Source organism: Elaeis guineensis, chromosome 10 (assembly GCF_000442705.2).
Source record: "Elaeis guineensis isolate ETL-2024a chromosome 10, EG11, whole genome shotgun sequence".
In the NCBI taxonomy this organism is placed as follows: domain Eukaryota; kingdom Viridiplantae; phylum Streptophyta; class Magnoliopsida; order Arecales; family Arecaceae; genus Elaeis; species Elaeis guineensis.
This window is the reverse complement of record NC_026002.2, coordinates 7,899,157-7,919,160: the sequence shown is the minus strand read 5'-3', so window position 1 is coordinate 7,919,160 and position 20,004 is coordinate 7,899,157. Positions and strand designations below refer to the sequence as shown.

At 39.0% G+C, this 20,004-nt stretch overlaps 1 protein-coding gene across 5 annotated transcripts; it reads right to left on the bottom strand.

Moving 5' to 3' along the window:
* Positions 1-1,032: 1,032 nt before the first annotated feature.
* Positions 1,033-18,805, bottom strand: LOC105053417 (U-box domain-containing protein 44). 5 transcript variants are annotated; one of them, XM_073244336.1, is made up of 6 exons: positions 18,502-18,805; positions 16,313-16,661; positions 15,910-15,973; positions 14,517-15,700; positions 12,554-12,872; positions 1,033-2,662 (listed from the first exon to the last, which is right to left on the bottom strand). In XM_073244336.1, exons 3-6 carry the CDS (start codon positions 15,953-15,955, stop codon positions 1,191-1,193), a joined length of 3,021 nt encoding a protein of 1,006 aa, XP_073100437.1. In that variant the 5' UTR covers positions 15,956-15,973; positions 16,313-16,661; positions 18,502-18,805; the 3' UTR covers positions 1,033-1,190. The 5 variants fall into 5 exon arrangements, with proteins under 5 accessions (XP_073100437.1, XP_073100439.1, XP_073100438.1 ...); XM_073244338.1 differs by lacking the exon at positions 16,313-16,661 and having other exon boundaries at positions 15,910-16,053; XM_073244337.1 differs by lacking the exon at positions 16,313-16,661.
* Positions 18,806-20,004: the final 1,199 nt, after the last annotated feature.

Sequence of the window (20,004 nt, the reverse complement as noted above, 5' to 3'; positions counted from 1 at the left end):
AGCATTATACAAATTTAGATTCTATAATATTGTGCACACGTGTCAAGCAGATCGTCGGAGTCAACCATGCTCGGCCCCACAAAGTATTGCCACTTTGGCTAGATCCAGACGGAGAGCTGTGCCCCGTGGTCTCCACCGAGGATTGTCCCTGAGGCCCCTGATCAAGCTCCACCGGAGATTGTACCTTTCCGACCCAGCATCACGCAAACGGCCTCACGATTTTGTCCTTTACCCTATGGTAAAAGGCGCCTCGTGAGAGAAGGTGTGGCACATGCAGACACCAAAATTGCCCGATGTGAGACTATCAAGGAAGGTCCCCCCACAGCCTGCCCACAACATGCCCCCCACTGTGGAGGGTGCATGTGCGGACAGGGGACGGATGCCTCCTTCCTGGCGCGCCACTGTTGTGCGCACGTGTCAAGCAGGTTGTCGGAGTCAACCACGCTCCGCCTCACGAAGTATTGCCCGCTTTGACTAGGTCCGGACGGAGAGCTGTGCCCCGTGGTCCCCACCGGGGGTTGTTCCTGGAGCCTCTGATCGAGCCCCACCGGAGATTGTACCTCCCCGACCCAGCATCACGCAGACGGCCTCACGGTTTTGTCCTTCGCCCTATGGGCAAAAGGCGCCTCGTGAGGAAAGGTGTGCTCGTATCCCTCTTAAGCACATGCACACACCAGAGTTGTCCGATGTGGGACTATTAAAGAAGGTTCCCCCACAGCCTGCCCACAACACATAACATTCTATAACATTTGCTATACCTATTGATTCACCCCAATAATATTCAACCAGAACATTCACCATGCACGCGCAAATGAGAAGCAATGACATATTCAGTACAGTGATCAAACCTGAAACGAATCCCCTGCTAATGGAGCATGGACAACTAATATAGAAACAATAGGCAGAAATATATAGTACCAGAGATAGATGGAGAGAAGTGCGGTTGATTATATTAGGACATCCCAACAAGCACTAGCATTTGATCATTATAATGTGTTATCCAACAAAATAATTTCATGCAACTGCAGGACAGGTCCAAAAAAATATGGCTTGAACTAAGACTAACTTACAAGTATGAAATCGACAACATGATATTTACACAAGAGAAATGGGTATAGTTTTAATTTTAATAATCAATCTAGTATACAAAAATGATTACCATTTTACCAAGTAAAGGCTTATGTATCCTCCTAGATAAGCGGCATAGAGCAAGATTTTGAATGGCGCTCGATCTCCGCCAGGACTCTAGCAGCCAGCCTGCCTAGATCTCCATTCTCACTGCTTCGTGTGGACAGACTGATAAGTGGGATCCTTGCAACTGTGCAGTAATAATCAGAGACCTCCCTGGCCTGAAATACCTTCTCCAAGATGATAAGAGCAGCCTCTTTCAAAGCAACTGAACCCCAGCTCAATACATCCAGTACCAAATCAATGGCACCGGCTTGGTGCAAAATCTTGGCTCCTCTATGAGACAATCCATCTTGAACCAGGGTCCCCAACGCTTGAAGGGTCTCATAAGTTGTATCATCTTGACGCTCCCGCAACAAATTTACCAGCCATGGCAAAGCGTTTGCCTTTAGTAGGCAAAACGTAGATGTCACATTACATATACCTCCATGCACTTCACATACAGCAGGAGGTGATGCCCAGAAACACCAGCAGCCAGAGACCGGTGCTGCAGCAAGTCTACTGCTGTTTGAAGAAAGGTTACCAATCAGGGCTGCTGCTCTTGCCTTGGCTGTTGTGGTTCCAGACATCAGGATGCTCACAAGCAATGGATAAGCTCCCAAATTTACCACCAGTTGTTGCATCTTGATGTTAGAAGGATCTGTAAACCGGAAGAGGGCCCCAAGCACGGTTTCCTTTGCTTCAGCTGTTCCTATCCTCAGCATGTTCAAAAGAATAGGGATCACATTTAGCTCACTCAAACTATTAGTAAGAGCAACTTCCGACTTTGGAAGATAGGCTATTAACCCTGCTGCTGCCACCTGCACATCACTGCAGGTGTCACCCTCGAGAAAGCCAACAAAGGCCTCCAGTCTGCTGTCCAGGAGGAAATCTGCTATACCGTCCGGTTCATGCTGAGAGAAGTGATAGATGAGCTTAAGTGCAAGCCCTCGGATCTCCTGATCAGGGTCATCAAGCAAGGGCAGCACCAAAAATACACCATTGGTCGCAGCAACTGTCTTCTCTGCAAGCATTTCTTCAGACTTGCAGATGCTCAGGAGTGAGCGTAAAACTGGTTTCCTAATGGTAGGAGAGGAATTTGATTTCTGAAGGATGGCCATCAAGTTGGTTATGATAGGGCCTAACTCAAGACGTGTCCCATTAGCATCTAGAAGAAATTCTATGCCATCATCTGAAGAGAGTCTCTCAAGAATTTCAGAGCACTTTGCAGCTATAATTGTGGGAGCAGGGGAAGAGAAGATGTGTTCTATGACAAGAGGAACCCCTCCTGCAGCAGCAACTAGCCTTTTGTTGTCCCGACAACTCAACAACTTAGCCAGAGCAGAGAAAGCCCAAACTTTCGATTCTAGATTTCCTGATGCCATATCCACTAAGGGAGGTATTGCTCCTTCTTCACCAAGAACTTTTATATTCTGATCAATCAATTCCATGTCCACAAGAGATCTTGCCATAGACATTCTTGATGGTTCTGGACCTAAATGGCAATTCACAAAAGGGCATACAATTATTGATATGCAATAAGAATGCTTACCAACTTTGCATCGAATAATTTGATTATGCATTTGCCACAACCAAAAACCAGCAATCATACTGACTTGCACTTACACAAATATGAAGGTTACTTATTGCATTAAATGGATGGCTGGTTAGAGAAACATGTACCATAGTTGAAAAGAATATGTCTTGCAACTTGAGATGTTGAGACATCGAGATGGAAAAAAATGATGGAACTACAGGAATAAACCAATTGAAAGCAGGAAACATCCCTAAAGATTGATAAAGGCTACAAACTTACCGTCCGGAAAAATTTCACAGCAATGAAGTTAAGCTTCTCGAGGACAAAGCGACTAACACAACCAAAAATTGTAAACCAATAGCAAGCATGCAACATAAGTAGGATCGGACGAAAACAATGAGATGCAATTTTGCATGGGATGCACAGTTTAATGTATGCAATTCCTGAGCTAAAAAAGAGAGGAAAAGGATTTGATAGGTCATGACCTCAACAGAGTGATAGATGATATCAAACAATGCATCATACTAATGATGTTGGAGATAGGAATCCATCATATCAATAGTTGATTTCATAGCGATCCTGAATTTTACAAAGAGAGGTAAGCATTTAATTACTTCCAGATACTGAAAAAATGTATTACCAATAGATTGCTTAGTCCTTTCAAAAGAAAGCAAGATTAACATGGAAGGATTGACAAGTGGTTCTAAAAGGAAGTTTGAATAAGTAGTAACAGCAAGATGTTATGGATGTATATGTGCTGGTATAAAATAGGAAAATCATAAGATGCCCAAGAAAGGTGATGGAATCTAGGTCAAAACATAAAATGAATGATGGAAATGAACTATTAAAGGATATGATGTGTGATTTAATGGAAAATTGTTTTAAAACCGCAGGTACAGATGTTCTCATAGAATTGTAGTTAGGTGACATATATACAAGAATTTCATTATTGAATCTGAGGTCCAGACCATTATCAAGAAAAGGATGCCAATCTTTAAGCAAGCAATTTAGATGATCAATACAATAGGTTAGGCCTAGAAAGACACCATTTTTTGGGACAAGCTAAGATGGAAAATGGAAAATAGATCAAGCTAGCTGCATTAAGAGTAAGGAAATACAGTTGAAAGCCTATAAGATTGGATCACGTCCCGGCATGATGCAGGCATGATTCATATTTAAATCCAGTTAAAAACTTGAACCAAACCTGATTCATGTTTATTTGGGTCAAATCGGATCAGGTTTGATAATTATTTTATTGATTGTCAGGTTTTTAGCACTAAACCATGTTAAAAACACAACACTCACATAAACCATAGATGGGATTTACCTAATCGCATCCTCAGAAAATAATGCATGTATTAAGCCTGATATACATTATTGGCCGTTCCCTAAAAACTTAAGCTTTAGGGATCAATTGGTTAGTTAACCAGGTATCAGAGCCCACATTTGCTGGAGATCATGAGTTTGAATTCTTTTTATGCTAATTATTTATTTAATTAGCCCAGTTATTATCTTGACTCATTTAAATCATTGTGGTCACTTGACATGCATGGTTTGGGCCATGGAATGGGCAGGAGGGGGCTGGCTGGGGACTAATATACATTGTTGGTCCTCCCATCAGCTTAACCTTATGGGATCAAGAAGTTAGTTAGCAATATGAATACAGCAAAATATATCAATATTTATGCGCTGTCAGTATCTCATTGTGCATAAGACTAATTAACAACTGCATCTAAGTTACAGTTAACAACTTGATTTGACAGTTAACTACATAAATTTTATCTTATAGTACACTAGTTTCAGATTTGTTCTGGTTTAGATTGTCTCATAACCATGTCCTGATCTGTTTATTAAATGTATCAAAAATTCCAACCAAGCCTGGTCCACATGATCTTTGTTTGAACTTGACTGGGTTATTTTCAGGTTGGAAACAGGTTAATCTGATCCACTTGCAGTGCTAGATAAGAGGAGTTAGGGAAAGTGATGCGGGACAATCCTAAAAAGAAAATCAATCCTAATAATCAAGCTCTCTTCTGTTCATCAACAACAAATCACGTCCGGCCAGGGGCTCATTATTCCCAGGACAGACAGTATAGTTGCCTATACTCTGCTCAGGAGGCGTGATTGATTGATACGAGACTAAAGCGAGATCAATCTAAATGATACAGACGAATGCCATTCGAGAGATCAGTAAACAATTAGTAATAGAAAATTTCATAAACAGATAGCAGAAATTAAACATGCTCACGAGTAGATGCAAAAAAAAGAAATAAGAATGGAACGAGAGAAAATAAAACATTAAACCCGTGAGAAAAATCCAAGAAGATGATAAGAATCCGGATCGTGGTAGTTAAGAAACTACTCTGATTAGGGCTCTTAATCTTTTAACCAAACAGATCCATCGATAAAGAACTAGGTCTTTACCAACATCGGATTAAAAAAAAAAAATCAAAGATCAACTGTTAAGGAACGAAGGTCCTTGACAGCATATGATCTGTAGAATAAGAAATCACTCCTTCTCTCAGCACGACAGATGAAAATTCTGGAGGAGACAGATCTTCTCTTGACGGAATAGGCTTGCGTGGGTAGATGGTGGAGTCGATCAGAGTCGCAGGAACACTGAATCTTAAGTAGAAGGAATAGGATAGAAAGTGGGCCTCACACCCTCCCTTGTGGGGCGATTTTGGGTCTCACACCCTCTCCCTCTCGGAGCGATTGACACAAGTATTTGTGGAGTTTGTAAAATCATTCATTGTTTTTTTTCATGAAAGATACAAGGATTTATATAGGACTCTAAGGGTCCTATTTGTTTTAGGAATCTCTTATTTTTACAAGGAAGAAATCAACCCTCCACAAAAAAGTAAAGCATTATAATCTACCATAGGAAAGAAATCAGCCTTCAACAAAATAAGTAAGTAGCCAAGAACTCTTAAGGAATTCTAAGGAAGAAATGGAATTTCATGTGGGTGCTTGATGCTTGACACAACTTGGCATGAGCACGGCATATGCTGGCATGCATATTCTTCTCTTGGCATGTGGAGAGTGGTGGCTCCAAAGGTGACGTGGACAAATCCAAGTTGGCCCTATGGACCCAAAGCCAAATGCATTAAAATTTATTGACTGAAAATAAATAACTGAGGTAGAATCAATTTAATGAGGCTTCTTCGATCCAAATCGAACTTAAATTATGTTGCCGATTTTTGATGGCTTTGGTGTCCGCACCAATTCTCGCGAGGTGGGAAAAACTCGACCCTGTCGAGTGTGGGTCGATTTCGCTCTGGTGACGCTCAAGTAGATCGGGATCAATGCGTTGCAGCTCTTCTCGAGTGATCCAGGTATCTTCAGACTCCGGTCGACCTCGCCATCTGACCAGATACCGCTGATAGCCTCGACTCCGGGTGGAAAGGATCTGCTCATCCAAAATTCTCTCAATCTGATCGTGTTTTGCTGACATTTTGGCTGGTGGACACTCAGGGATAGGTTCGCTCTCAAAGGTTGGTTCAGGCTCAAATGGCTCACTAGGTATCCGAGTTGGTTTTTTATAGGCGACAAGATCTGTAATGTTAAAAGTAGAGCTAATTCCAAAATCAGAAGGTAGGTCCACAACATACGCATTTGATCCGATTTTCTTTATGATCTTAAATGGACCTGCTCCTCGGGCATGTAACTTCTTCACGGTTCCGGGAGGAAACCGTTCAGGCCTCAATCGAACCATCACATAGTCTCCCTCTGCAAACTCTTGAACACGTCGATGAGAATCTGCATTCTGTTTATAAACTTTATTACTCATACTAATTTTTTTACTGATCTCTTTATGCAGACTCTTGACATGCTGTGCAAATGACTCTGCAGATTCGGAAATCCTAGCATGCATGGGTAGTGGGATGAGGTCTATTGGTTTTCTAGGTTGATATCCATGAACTACTTCAAAAGGACTCATGCCAATGGACCTATTAACAGAGCTATTATATGCAAATTCGGCTCGGGGCAGCAAAAGATCCCAGTTACCCATATGTTCCCCAATCAAGCAACGCAAAAGATTTCCAAGACTCCTATTAACCACTTCGGTCTGACCGTCTGTTTGCGGATGATAGGCAGAAGAAAACTTTAGTTTTGTGCCTAAAAGATGCCATAGGGTTTTCCAAAAGTAGCTCATAAATCTAACATCCCTATCAGAAACAATGGTTTTAGGCAATCCATGTAGTCTAACAATCTCATCAAAGTATATCCTTGCAACTTTCGACGCATCAGACGTTTGGCAACAGGGCAAGAAATGGGCCATTTTTGAAAATCTATCTACAACCACTAGAATGGAATCATGCTTCCTGGCTGTCCTAGGTAATCCCAAAACAAAATCCATACTAACATCTTGCCAAGGACAGTCTGGTATAGGTAAGGATGTATATAAGCCGGTATTTTGTTTTCTCTGCTTGGCCACGGCACATGTTCTACATTGGGCAACAATTCGGGCGACATCTCTTTTCAAGCTTGGCCAAAAGAACTGGGCTTCTACCAACTCTATAGTTTTATTCCTACCAAAGTGTCCAGCTAATCCTCCAGCATGTAATTCCCAAACTAAAAAATCTCTCAAAGATGTACGGGGGATACACAGCCTAGTTTCTCTAAATAGGTAACCATCCTGAAGGGTATATTCACTACGTTCTCTAGATGGCCCCTTACGTAAAGCGGTAAGTATGTCACCAAAATCTGGACACTCCTCATAATTTTCTTTAATCTTATCAAAACCAACAACTTCTATACTAACGGTGGACAGCAAAGTATGACGACGACTCAGGGCATCAGCAGCACGATTCTCTACACCTGCACGGTGTTTCAAAACAAAAGTATAGGCTTGCAAAAACTCGACCCACCTACCGTGTCTATGATTCAATTTCTTTTGAGAATTCAGGAATCTAAGGGCCTCATGGTCAGAGTACAAAACAAATTCTTGCGGTAGCAGGTAATGCCTCCAATATCTTAAAGCTTGAATTACCGCATAAAACTCCTTATCATAGGTAGAATACTTGAGTTTAGAATCGTTAAGTTTCTCGCTAAAGTATGCTACCGGATGACCTTCTTGACTAAGGACACCACCAATCCCAACTCCTGACGCATCGCACGCTACTTCAAAAATCTTAGAAAAATCAGGGAGACGTAAGATTGGGGCATGAGTCATCTTGTCCTTAATGTCTAGAAAGGCTCTATTGGCAGCCCTAGTCCATTCAAAATTTTCCTTTCTAATGCAGTCAGTGATGGGAGCGACTATGGTGCTAAACCCTTTTATGAACCTACGATAAAAAGTTGCTAATCCATGAAAACTCCGCACGTCATGCACACTCTTGGGCACCGGCCACTCAACTATTGCTCTAATCTTTTCAGGATCAGCAGATACACCATTGGGGGTAACAACAAAACCTAAAAAGATGATATGGTCTGTCATAAAAGTGCACTTCTTAGGATTAGCATACAAGCTTTCTGTTTTAAGAACTTGACACACTCTTTGGAGGTGATCTAAATGGTCTTCCCTAGTTCGACTATAGATCAAAATGTCATCAAAATATACGACTACAAATACTCCTATAAATGGTCGTAGTACTTGGGTCATCAACCTCATGAAGGTACTAGGGGCATTAGATAATCCAAATGGCATCACCATCCACTCATATAAACCATTTTTTGTCTTGAAAGCAGTTTTCCACTCATCTCCCGGTCTAATCCTTACTTGATGGTAACCACTCTTAAGATCGATCTTAGAAAAGATAGTGGATCCGGCCATCATATCTAACATGTCATCTAACCTAGGGATGGGAAAGCGGTACTTAATGGTGATCTTATTAATGGCACGGCTATCTATGCACATCCTCCATGTACCATCCTTCTTTGGAGTCAGTAGTGCAGGAACCGCGCAAGGACTCAAACTCTCCCTCACAAATCCTTTTTTTATCAGCTCTCCAACTTGTCTTTGTAGCTCAGCATGCTCATTAGGGTTCAACCTATAGTGGGGCAAGTTGGGTAGGGTAGATCCAGGAACTAAATCAATGGCATGTTGAATGTTTCTCATAGGCGGTAAGTAATCTGGAAGATCCTCAGGAAAGACATCATGAAACTCAGCAAGAAGGCTAGCTACTTCCTTAGGATAATCCACCTTAGAATCCTCACGAACTTCTCTAGCAACAAGCATCCAAACTGGTGATCCTTCACTCATGACCGTCTCTAATTCTTTAGCACCTATCAGATTGAGGCTTTTCTTCTTAAGATTTTCTTTTGGTCCATCGCCTATCTTTCTATTAGTAGCCTTAGGTGGGGAAGGATTAATCGTGATCTTCTTACCCTGATGAGTAAAGCTGCAGGAGTTGGTACGGCCATAAATCGTAACATCATTGTCGAATAGCCAAGGCCGACCTAATATGATACTTCCGACTTCCATGGGTAAGACATCGCACCACACATGATCCTGATAGGAATGAAGCTGGATGGGCACACGACATCTAAATTTGATGGGAATAGAGGAGGAATCAATCCAAGACACACGGTATGGACTAGGATGATCTACAGGAGTTAATCCTAATCGCTTAACCGTGTCGGTGGAGATGGCGTTGATACAGCTACCGCTATCAATGATCACCTTACAAATTTTATCGCCAAATTTTATGAAGGTATGGAAAATAGAGGTCCTACGCCAGTCTTCACTTTCCTTAGTTTGGGCTAGGACATACCTAACGACTCCAAGCCTAAGGTCTGACTCAGGTGTGGCATAACCTAGGATGTCCTCAGTACTCTCAAATTGCTCGGCTAAATCTGGATCAGCTTCATAAACTTCCTCCTCAATATTTTCTAGAGTTTCTCCTTCTAATTCTTCTACGAATAATGATCGGTTGGGGCATTGTGCAGCAAAGTGACCGTAACCATGGCACTTGAAGCAATGAGATCGAGAACTACTTCCTTTTGATAACTCTCCTATAGCTCCTTTTCCTTTATCTTCTTTTCTCCCAATAGGATTTGTAAGTGGAGGTCTGTTACTAGGAGTTTGATTAATATTAGGTCTCGATCCAGAAGGGGTTACTCGGTTGGGTTCAGGACGACGGGGAGTCGAATATCTAGAAAATCTTTCAAAATCTAAGGCAAGTTGATAAGCTTGTTCCAACGTGGTTACCTCTCGCAGAAAGAGCTCACGCTGAATATCCTCTCGTAATCCAGCTCTAAATCTAGATAAGGTAACAACTCTATCTTCAGCTACTCCACATCTCATGAGGTATTCATCAAATCTTGTGATATACTCGGTGACTGATCTATTCCCTTGAGTAAGCCTCTGCCATTGATCTAAAAGTCTTTGTTGGTAAGAGGTGGGGAGGTACTTCTCTCTGAGTTTTTCTTTCATCTCATCCCAAGTTTCTATCGGATCTTGTCTTCTCTGATTGAGAAGACGATCAGAGAAGACGCTCAACACTTTCCCAATAAAGTCGGGCTTGCCTCACCAATTTCATCCTAGCAAACCTAACTCTTCTTGCTTCAGACATTTCGTACCATCCAAAATAGTGGTCCATACTTGATTCCCAATCTAGGTACTCTCTCGGATCTAGACAACCATCAAAACTTGGGGCTTCGACTTTCACATTCCTAAGAATATGCTCATCTTGATCGAACTGGTTATGGTGCGAACGTGCCCCTATAGGTCGATCAAGTTCTAGATTCCTACCTCTTTGTCCTATAGGTAGTCGGAGAGACTCAGGTTCAGATTGTTTCTGCCTAGCTTCTTCTAATACCACTATTCTCTCATCCATGGCTTTCATAAAATTTTTCATGTCATCAAACTTTTCAGTCAGAGCATTAATGATGGCTGCTATATTGGGATCCATATTGGTGTTGGGTGGGGAAGTAGGATGTTGGTACCAGGTACCTGATCTAGTGGTCATGCAACTCTAAGATGCAGAAATAAGGTGCAATAAAAATTAAAATGCTTGAAAGTAAAGTACGAAATTTAGAGTGCGAAAATTTAACTTGCGAAAATTTAAATTGCTGAATTTAAACTAAAGCCCTAATCAACCTGCTCTGATACCAAATTGATGCGGGACAATCCTAAAAAGAAAATCAATCCTAATAATCAAGCTCTCTTCTGTTCATCAACAACAAATCACGTCCGGCCAGGGGCTCATTATTCCCAGGACAGACAGTATAGTTGCCTATACTCTGCTCAGGAGGCGTGATTGATTGATACGAGACTAAAGCGAGATCAATCTAAATGATACAGACGAATGCCATTCGAGAGATCAGTAAACAATTAGTAATAGAAAATTTCATAAACAGATAGCAGAAATTAAACATGCTCACGAGTAGATGCAAAAAAAAGAAATAAGAATGGAACGAGAGAAAATAAAACATTAAACCCGTGAGAAAAATCCAAGAAGATGATAAGAATCCGGATCGTGGTAGTTAAGAAACTACTCTGATTATGGCTCTTAATCTTTTAACCAAACAGATCCATCGATAAAGAACTAGGTCTTTACCAACATCGGATTAAAAAAAAAATCAAAGATCAACTGTTAAGGAACGAAGGTCCTTGACAGCATATGATCTGTAGAATAAGAAATCACTCCTTCTCTCAGCACGACAGATGAAAATTCTGGAGGAGACAGATCTTCTCTTGACGGAATAGGCTTGCGTGGGTAGATGGTGGAGTCGATCAGAGTCGCAGGAACACTGAATCTTAAGTAGAAGGAATAGGATAGAAAGTGGGCCTCACACCCTCCCCTTGTGGGGCGATTTTGGGTCTCACACCCTCTCCCTCTCGGAGCGATTGACACAAGTATTTGTGGAGTTTGTAAAATCATTCATTGTTTTTTTTCATGAAAGATACAAGGATTTATATAGGACTCTAAGGGTCCTATTTGTTTTAGGAATCTCTTATTTTTACAAGGAAGAAATCAACCCTCCACAAAAAAGTAAAGCATTATAATCTACCATAGGAAAGAAATCAGCCTTCAACAAAATAAGTAAGTAGCCAAGAACTCTTAAGGAATTCTAAGGAAGAAATGGAATTTCATGTGGGTGCTTGATGCTTGACACAACTTGGCATGAGCACGGCATATGCTGGCATGCATATTCTTCTCTTGGCATGTGGAGAGTGGTGGCTCCAAAGGTGACGTGGACAAATCCAAGTTGGCCCTATGGACCCAAAGCCAAATGCATTAAAATTTATTGACTGAAAATAAATAACTGAGGTAGAATCAATTTAATGAGGCTTCTTCGATCCAAATCGAACTTAAATTATGTTGCCGATTTTTGATGGCTTTGGTGTCCGCACCAGAAAGACTGTCAGACTAAGGCAAGACAGAAACGCCATTCCCAAATATTACTAAAACAGTACAAGAGAAATATGTTTAGATACATAACAGTAGATGGCACGTCTTATTAATGCAACTACAATAATTGAAGACGTCATAACCCTAAAAAGCATGGTATGATGACAATATCCACCATATTCTTGGAAAATTCTTGCACCATTCATGGTATTTTCATTGACCAAATGATTCTCCGAATATTCTCAGGTTCTAAGTTGAGAAGAATTGTTTGAAGATATGTGAATTTTATGATTTAGTGAAAGATTTTTCACTAGTTATTCATGGAACATTGATGGTTTAAAAATTGATGTACCCTGGTCTAGGCAAAGCATAATTGTTTTAGTATTTTTAGTTAATTTTTTATTCTTTTTTCCTTTTTTGTTTTGGAAGGGCCTGCATGCATGCCAACACAGCAGTACCATACCACCATCAATGGCTTTTAGAACCTAAAGGTTTACAAAAGAAACATATGAAAATAAATAATGGAAAGACTTGGCTTAGAATGACTAACCATGACAGAGACGATCAATTAGTGGTTTATACCAATTGCAGCCAGCTGCACGTGAAATGGCATTGTCATCGTCATCACAAAGCTTTGATAAGATAATTTCAGCTTTTTCTGCTGATTCTATATCAGTACTGTCCAGAAGCATTACAAGAAAAAAAATAGCAGTGTCTTGTTGCTTAAGCTTCCGACATGTAGACTCCTTCCACTTTGAACCATCTTGCAATAATTCAAAGAGCAACTTAATTGCAGCTTTTGATATCTCAGAGCCACGTCCAAGGCAGACAACTATGTGATCAACTCCCCCAGCTTCAACCACTCTATTCTGTTAGATTAAATTTGTAAATTTACAAAATAAATGAGAATCCATAATATTGTTGCTATCTGTAGAAAGAGAAAGCTACCTGAAAGCATATGAAAACTATGGAAAGGTTCTCATGGAGAAGGTTAAATTTCCCTAACCAATAAATAGATTGGGAAAAAAGCTGCCTAGACTAAAATATAGGCCAAGAAGCATAGTGTCGAGCTGCAGATATGTCCACACAAGTCTCATGAGTACGTGCACACATTTATATCTTGAATCTTTACCACTATAGTCGTGATGAACTCTTCTTAGATCAACATTGACCACTAAAGCTTCAGAAAGCCATATGCAAGCGGATAAATAATAAGCATGAAAAACCAAGAACATATGAAAAATAGCTCCCTAGCAGGATAAAAAGTTGAGTGTTAAGGAATGCCATCAGGCATATGGGTTGGACAACAATGGAAGATTATCATAATGAACTGATTGGAACTCTATCTTGGTGGAAGCAGGAGCCTGACGAGATCTTATTGTGAACAATAAAAGACTAGAAATAACAGAACATGAAAAAAAGTAAGTAGAGCCATTGAAATTTCTTAAGATAAATCAGAAGAGGCAAAGGAGGATGCTATAAAAAAATTATTGAAAATTTTTTGCTAGAGGAAATAATGAGTTCGAGAATTGTTCCTGTGCTTGCTAACTGCACTATAAGAAAGCACAAAGTATTGAAGAATTTTGCAAGAGGACATAATGAGTTAAAGAATTGTTCCTATGTTTGCTAACTTCTGGGAAGATAAATATTATGAAGTATCTTCTTTAAAAAAATGCTTAAAGGCAAGAAGTAGGTATAACATTAAAATTAGTGGTACAATTTTCAAGAATAGAATAACATTTGTAAAGATTGTCAGAGAGACATACATTGCATATGACTTATATACATTCTTCTAACTTGCATATGTAATTTAACTCCGATCTGGAAAAGAGGATCATCACTTATTTTAATTGTGAATCAAGATTTGTTACCTTCATAGTGAATTATTATAGGTTCTTTAGCAGAAGTTAATTAGCTATTCAAGTTTCATGGCATCAGAGGCTGGAGACATGTTGAGATCCATCTTCTAAACTTAGAAGATTCTAGTTATTATCATAGGCTTTTTCTAAATAGAATGCCTAATTGGTAATATTTATGAAGTACAACTTTAAAAAGAGATATTTGTAAGGTAGTCAGTTTGCAGTGTAGTACATGGAGATCATTTCAATATAGTCTATGGGTGTAAGGTTAGCCCGGTGCACAAGATGGCATCCATCTGCACCATTACAGGTTTATATGTAACTTGTGTTACCCACAATATTCAATAACAAATCACCACCATTATTTTATCCAGTTATTTATATTCCATTCTTTTTCCCTGATGTAAAATCCTGATGATCTTAGTGAAGGTGGAATACCTTCATTTCAGACCCAGTTCCATAACATGATATATTTGAAAAGCTTATGCTTAAAAGCAATAACTAAAAGATCATAGGCATCAGATACTTAAACAACTTCTATGAATTAATGTAATAATTAACCATGAGATGTGAAATGCCTAAAGAATACCTGAAGTCTTGTTTTTCATAACTAAAAGTTCCGAGATGTGAAATGCTGATGGTAGAGCTTTTTACCTTGTTTCTAGAATGACCTCCAATTATTGCAGTTAATGTTACTAATGCCTGCCTTTTCAAATCTTTGTTGTGAGAGCTTCTTACCATCAGCACAATGGTATCAATTAGCCCCTCTATAGCAATCCAATCCTTACTAATAGGATTTTCATGGATAACCTCCTGTAGCAGGTCAAAAGCATCTGCAAACAATGAATAGTTACCAGACTGCAATTTGCCCTTTGCTGACCTAATCTTAAGGCAATAGTTGAGTTCTCTCCACTCTTCAATTGACTGCCTCAAACCAATATTGCTTCTTAGGGTAACATCCTCAAGAACATGGCCTGTGTCAGGATCTGTGGTCTGTCCACTTTCAAGCCAGTCTTTGATGGCTGTTCTTTCACATGCAGTTCCAGTGCAAAGACTGACGGGGTCAACCATCACCTTTCCCGTTATAGGGCACACGAATGGTTTCAGTGGTGGAATGTGCACATCCTGTGTTGCATAGTTCTCTATACTTTGCACCCTGCGCCGATAGTGCTGCTCAATTTCTTCTTGGTCAATAGCAGCGTCAGCACGAGACAGTAGTTCAATGACCTGTTCCAGAAAGATCTCTTCTGCTCTTTCTTTACGGGCAGCAGCAACTTCCTTTTCCTTTTTTAAACTGGCAAGTTCTTCATGTATTTCGGATGGCTCAACAGGCACACCTACAGCTCTAGCTATTTCTTCTAGCATGTTATTTGCAAAGCTCTGGTCACTCTTCCTCTCACAAAGACCTTGATCCAACTTCTCTACAATTCTGAGCTGCGCTTGAGAAGCTTCAAACTCAGCTTTTTGCATCTCACCATGAAGCCTATTCACCCTTTCTGATATATCAGAGAGTACTTCAGTGCTTGCAAGAGATAAAGCAGCAAGAGACCTACCAATATCCCTAGTGACATCCTGTATTTCTGCCACTATGTTTCTACACCTAACCAACAAGTAAAAGCGTGCACGGTTTTTATACTTATCCACTATGTCCTTGGCCTTCTTAACATCATCCTTGAGAAATTCCAAAGCTTTCCTTGCAGCTTGTGTGTCATTCAGTTCCCGAAGCTGCAACTGTTTCAAGACTGGGTCAATGTCATAGAGATACTTTGACAGAGCCTTGAAGCTCTCCTTCTCTATAAGAACATCCCTTGCAGCTGCAGCTGTTTCTAAGACCTGATCTGTCAGCAGTGCCAAAATCGTTCCAATCGGTATTAGTTCAAGTAGTGTCATCCTGAGATCCTCTAGGTGAAATCTCTGTTTAATATTTTATGCGTATGGTATTTCTGAGACGCAAATCGTCACTAAACAAGACATAAAAAGTCAATTTCTATCCACAGGTAATGTAGCTCAGAAGATTTTATGATCTTAAGTGTATCAGCATTCCAACCTTCAAGTGATGGTATTTGCACAATAATAACACCAAAATAAACCATGGGCTAGAAATCAAGTGCCTGTAAGTACAGCAAAATTTCATCACTCTGATTAGTCTTTTAATCTCAAACCTTGGTAGACAAAGCTTCTTTCTCTGCCACTAATCAATCAAGATCAAGAATTTAAAAATTTACTCAGTGAAAGCTTCTTGCATCTATTGAATTTTGGTAAAAATAAATGCTTGGGAATAGTGCAAACTATCAAAAATTGATAAGCTATTACAAAGATCAGACAAATCTATGATAATTTGTTATCATCTATCCGTGATAGTCTGTCCTAAAATTTGAAAATCCAAAAGTTCATTGGGAAAAGAATAAACCTTTAATGGGTGTACATTGCTAATCAGTTCAGTATTTCACCTTGAAAAGAATAACAATCACAGAAATTTTTCATAAGAGAAACATCAGGGTGTGCTTATCTGAGAAATAAACTTCTCCAGTGATGCCGTTCATGTAGATATAGGTTTCAAATTTATCTGCACTAAAGTCAAATATTAAAGGAGAAAAAATTTCCATTGTATTCAATTCTATGACATGGATTCTGTTCTCAAAAAACAACAAGGAAATCTTAAGCTTAACCTACATCAATAAGCCTCATAAGTTCCATACAAAGGCCCCTTATCCGTATCAGGTGGGTCAGCTTTATGGATTAGGATGTGTTGCAGCAAAGTCCAAGAAGACTCTCAAACCAATGTCAATCCTTGAGAGTCTGGAATAAGTCAAAGAAGACAAAAGGAAATTGTAGTTATAAGAAAAGGCACAGAAATGAAATTAGTATATAATAATAGTATGTGTGGTGTGATTTCAAAAATATGGTTGAAAAAAACTATGCAAACTGATACTCCCCCCATTCTTAATGAGTCTTTAAATGATATCAGAAAGGGCGATACCTTTTTAAAAGCCCTTTCAACCAGCTTCAAACAGAACTGATTCAGTTTCAATCAGAACACAAGCTTTCATACGAAACAATTTGTATCTCTCCAAAGCATGTAAAACCAGACCAAAGATACATAAAACAAGAATTATAGATTGCCCTGTGTTTTTATGAAATATTCCATAGTTTTGGGTCCCTAGAGTAATAAGTTGAAGGCTCAAAACTTTTATGTGAACATTCATGAAGGTTCATGAACATATTATCATTTTTATCTTATGAAATTTTGGTTACCAACTTTCATCAACAGTGTATCATAAACCATCTACATGCTGCAATTTTTTTTTTTTTTTTTTACTTTTGAAAATAGATATAGTTAATTATATTGATGATATTTTTTCTGAGATTCCAAATTTAATAAAATCTTTGCAGCATTGGCCCATTATGACTTTCAAAATCAAAATAACAGTTAAAAAACATCTTGCCAACTTCTGGCTAAAACATGCTTTGAAGCAAACATAACTCGTAAATGTTCTGTTGGCAGGTTAAGGCACATTGAACACCATATCAATAGATGCCTCACATTCCTGCATTTACTCTTCCGAAAGGTTGAAGTCATCTCTTCAAATATATTAGAATCAGGACAAATGAAGCCTATCTAAATAACCAACGATCACAAGAGCATCAAAGGAAGAAAAGACATGCTACAAAAGAAAAACCAACTCAATCAATTCAACCATCATAGGCTCACATCACCTCCATTGTAACAACATAGGACCACACTCAAAGAGGGCTAGCTAGAAGGTTATAATTTTGGGGGTCCTTGGCCCTGCTCCAGTACTTAAGACCTCCCCAACACACACACGATGTGAGGCTAGACACGCACTCGAATTGTTCCTTACATCCATACAATCAAAAAACAATAATGATGGATTATGCAAAAAATTTCCCAAATTAAACAAATATTTATATACAATGAATCAAAATAAAACCAAAAAAGATTATGCCAGAAAAACAGGATAATCAAATATCCAGACTCACATAAATAAAAGCAAAATTCCATAAAAGACTACCAGCTTGTGCAAATGTTGGAGGGTGGGGAAGGGGAAGAACATTTGTGAGATGAAAGAGAACTCAAAAGATCATTCTTCCAACAATACCCATCAAAGGAAACAAAAAAACCACGTTCCATAGAGAGGGCAAGCTTTAACTCAATCGAGAAAGTCGTTTTCCTGCCCAGTCTCTTGCAACTCTCATGGCTGTTGTAAAACGAGAGTTTTTTTTTTTTTTTGAGAGAGAGAGAGAGAGATAGTCTCTCTACGTTCAGTTCATTGAGCAATTGAAATGACATACAATCAACGAAGCGAGAGATACAAGCAACAATCTGCACAGATCCTTGATCAAAAATCAAACCTCTGATAAGGAAAATGCAAATTCCTACTATAAAATACAATAAACTACCGATACAAAAGATGGCAGAAGCAAAAGAAGAAACGATACACCAGTAACAATTAGACTAAAATACCGCAAACTAAAGCAGGACACTGTGACAATCCCAGCTCCATAAAACATATAAAGAACATCCATGTAAAGGGGGAGGATAAAATCCAAACTTTATATCAATTCCACATACAATTTCCGGAAAATGGTAGTCCCAAATCGAGGGCGAAAGCATTACCGATTCCACTCTGTCCACCCACTCCGTTATAAACCCATCCACAGAGCCCCAAGCCCAAGTGTAGAGACGCCCAGTAGAGCTCATTAGAGATTGCTTTGGAACTAAAAGAAGTATCTCCGAGAGAGAGATGAGATTTTGGAAGGCAGGGAGAAGAGAAGAGCAGAGCTGGGAGAGGCTTCAGGAGAGAATTTTCGCGGAAAAAGGGAGGAACTTGTGTCTCTTTCTTGGAGGAGTTCCGAAGAAAATGGCTGTGAAGAGCAGTCACGGGAGAGAGAAGAGGGGACCTCTGAGTCAAGTCTTCCTCTGGCCTTCCGGTCGTTGCCGTCGGGTCAACTCTTTTTCTGGCCTTCAAATTTATACGTGAAATATACATATGTTGAATGAAAAAATACACACACGCACGCATATACATATACATACATATATACATATATATGTTGAATGAAAATACACACACATATACATACACATATATATATATACATATATATATATATATCTATGTATGTATGTATATATACACACATATACATACATATGTTTGCTTGTAATATTGCTTGCTAACAGAGATTATGCATTGGTTCTCTGGATTTTGCCAAAAGAGATTATGCATTGGTACTTTAATTATGATTAATCTCATTATTTATATTCTAGTCTATCATAAGATATAAGTATGGTCATAATTAAAGACTGTTCAGTTATATATTATTTATTTTCGAATCAGATTATTTATACATATAAATATTTAAAAATATTTGATTTATATAAATTAGTATGGAATATGTCCTTTTGTTTATTCACGGTATTTATTTTTGAATGTTATATCTTATGATAATATCTGAAATATTTAGTTGAGATATTCATTACTTGCTAAGCTATTGAGCTTATTATCTCTTATTTCTTTGCAAATTTAGATTTTTAGTTGTGAAGGTGGGTATTACTTTAGAGTGAGATTAGAAACAAAATTTGATAGTGTTAGTATAGCTGGATTAGATCTATTATTATTTTTTTTTTTTGAATTTTTAGCTGAGATTGATTTAATGTAAGATTTTTAAATTTGGTTACTAGTTGGATTGGCTAATTACTTAAATTTTGACGTTGAGTTATTTAAATTAATTGTGCTGTGATGCATTGATATCGTGTTTAGAATATCTTGTTGAGAGAGTTTTCTATAAATGTGTGGTGATTGCTATGACCTTTTGGCTCATGATCTCGGATCGAAGATATGATAAGTTTATTCTCTTAATTTCATTGAGATGATTGGTGCTGCTGCCTCAATTATTTTCAAAAGTATCATTAGAGTGGTTAACAAGGAGAGATCATGGGTTGCTTTAGCTTTCTCTCGATGCTTACATCAATAAAAATGGATGGAAACTTCCAATATATAAGCATCACATTATGCTTTGCACTCTTCATCGTTTAGTTCCAGGCTTTCAGTATCCTCAGGTTTAAAGAGGGTCTACCTTTTCTCCCACTTAGGTATAGGTTGACTGGAGCGACCAG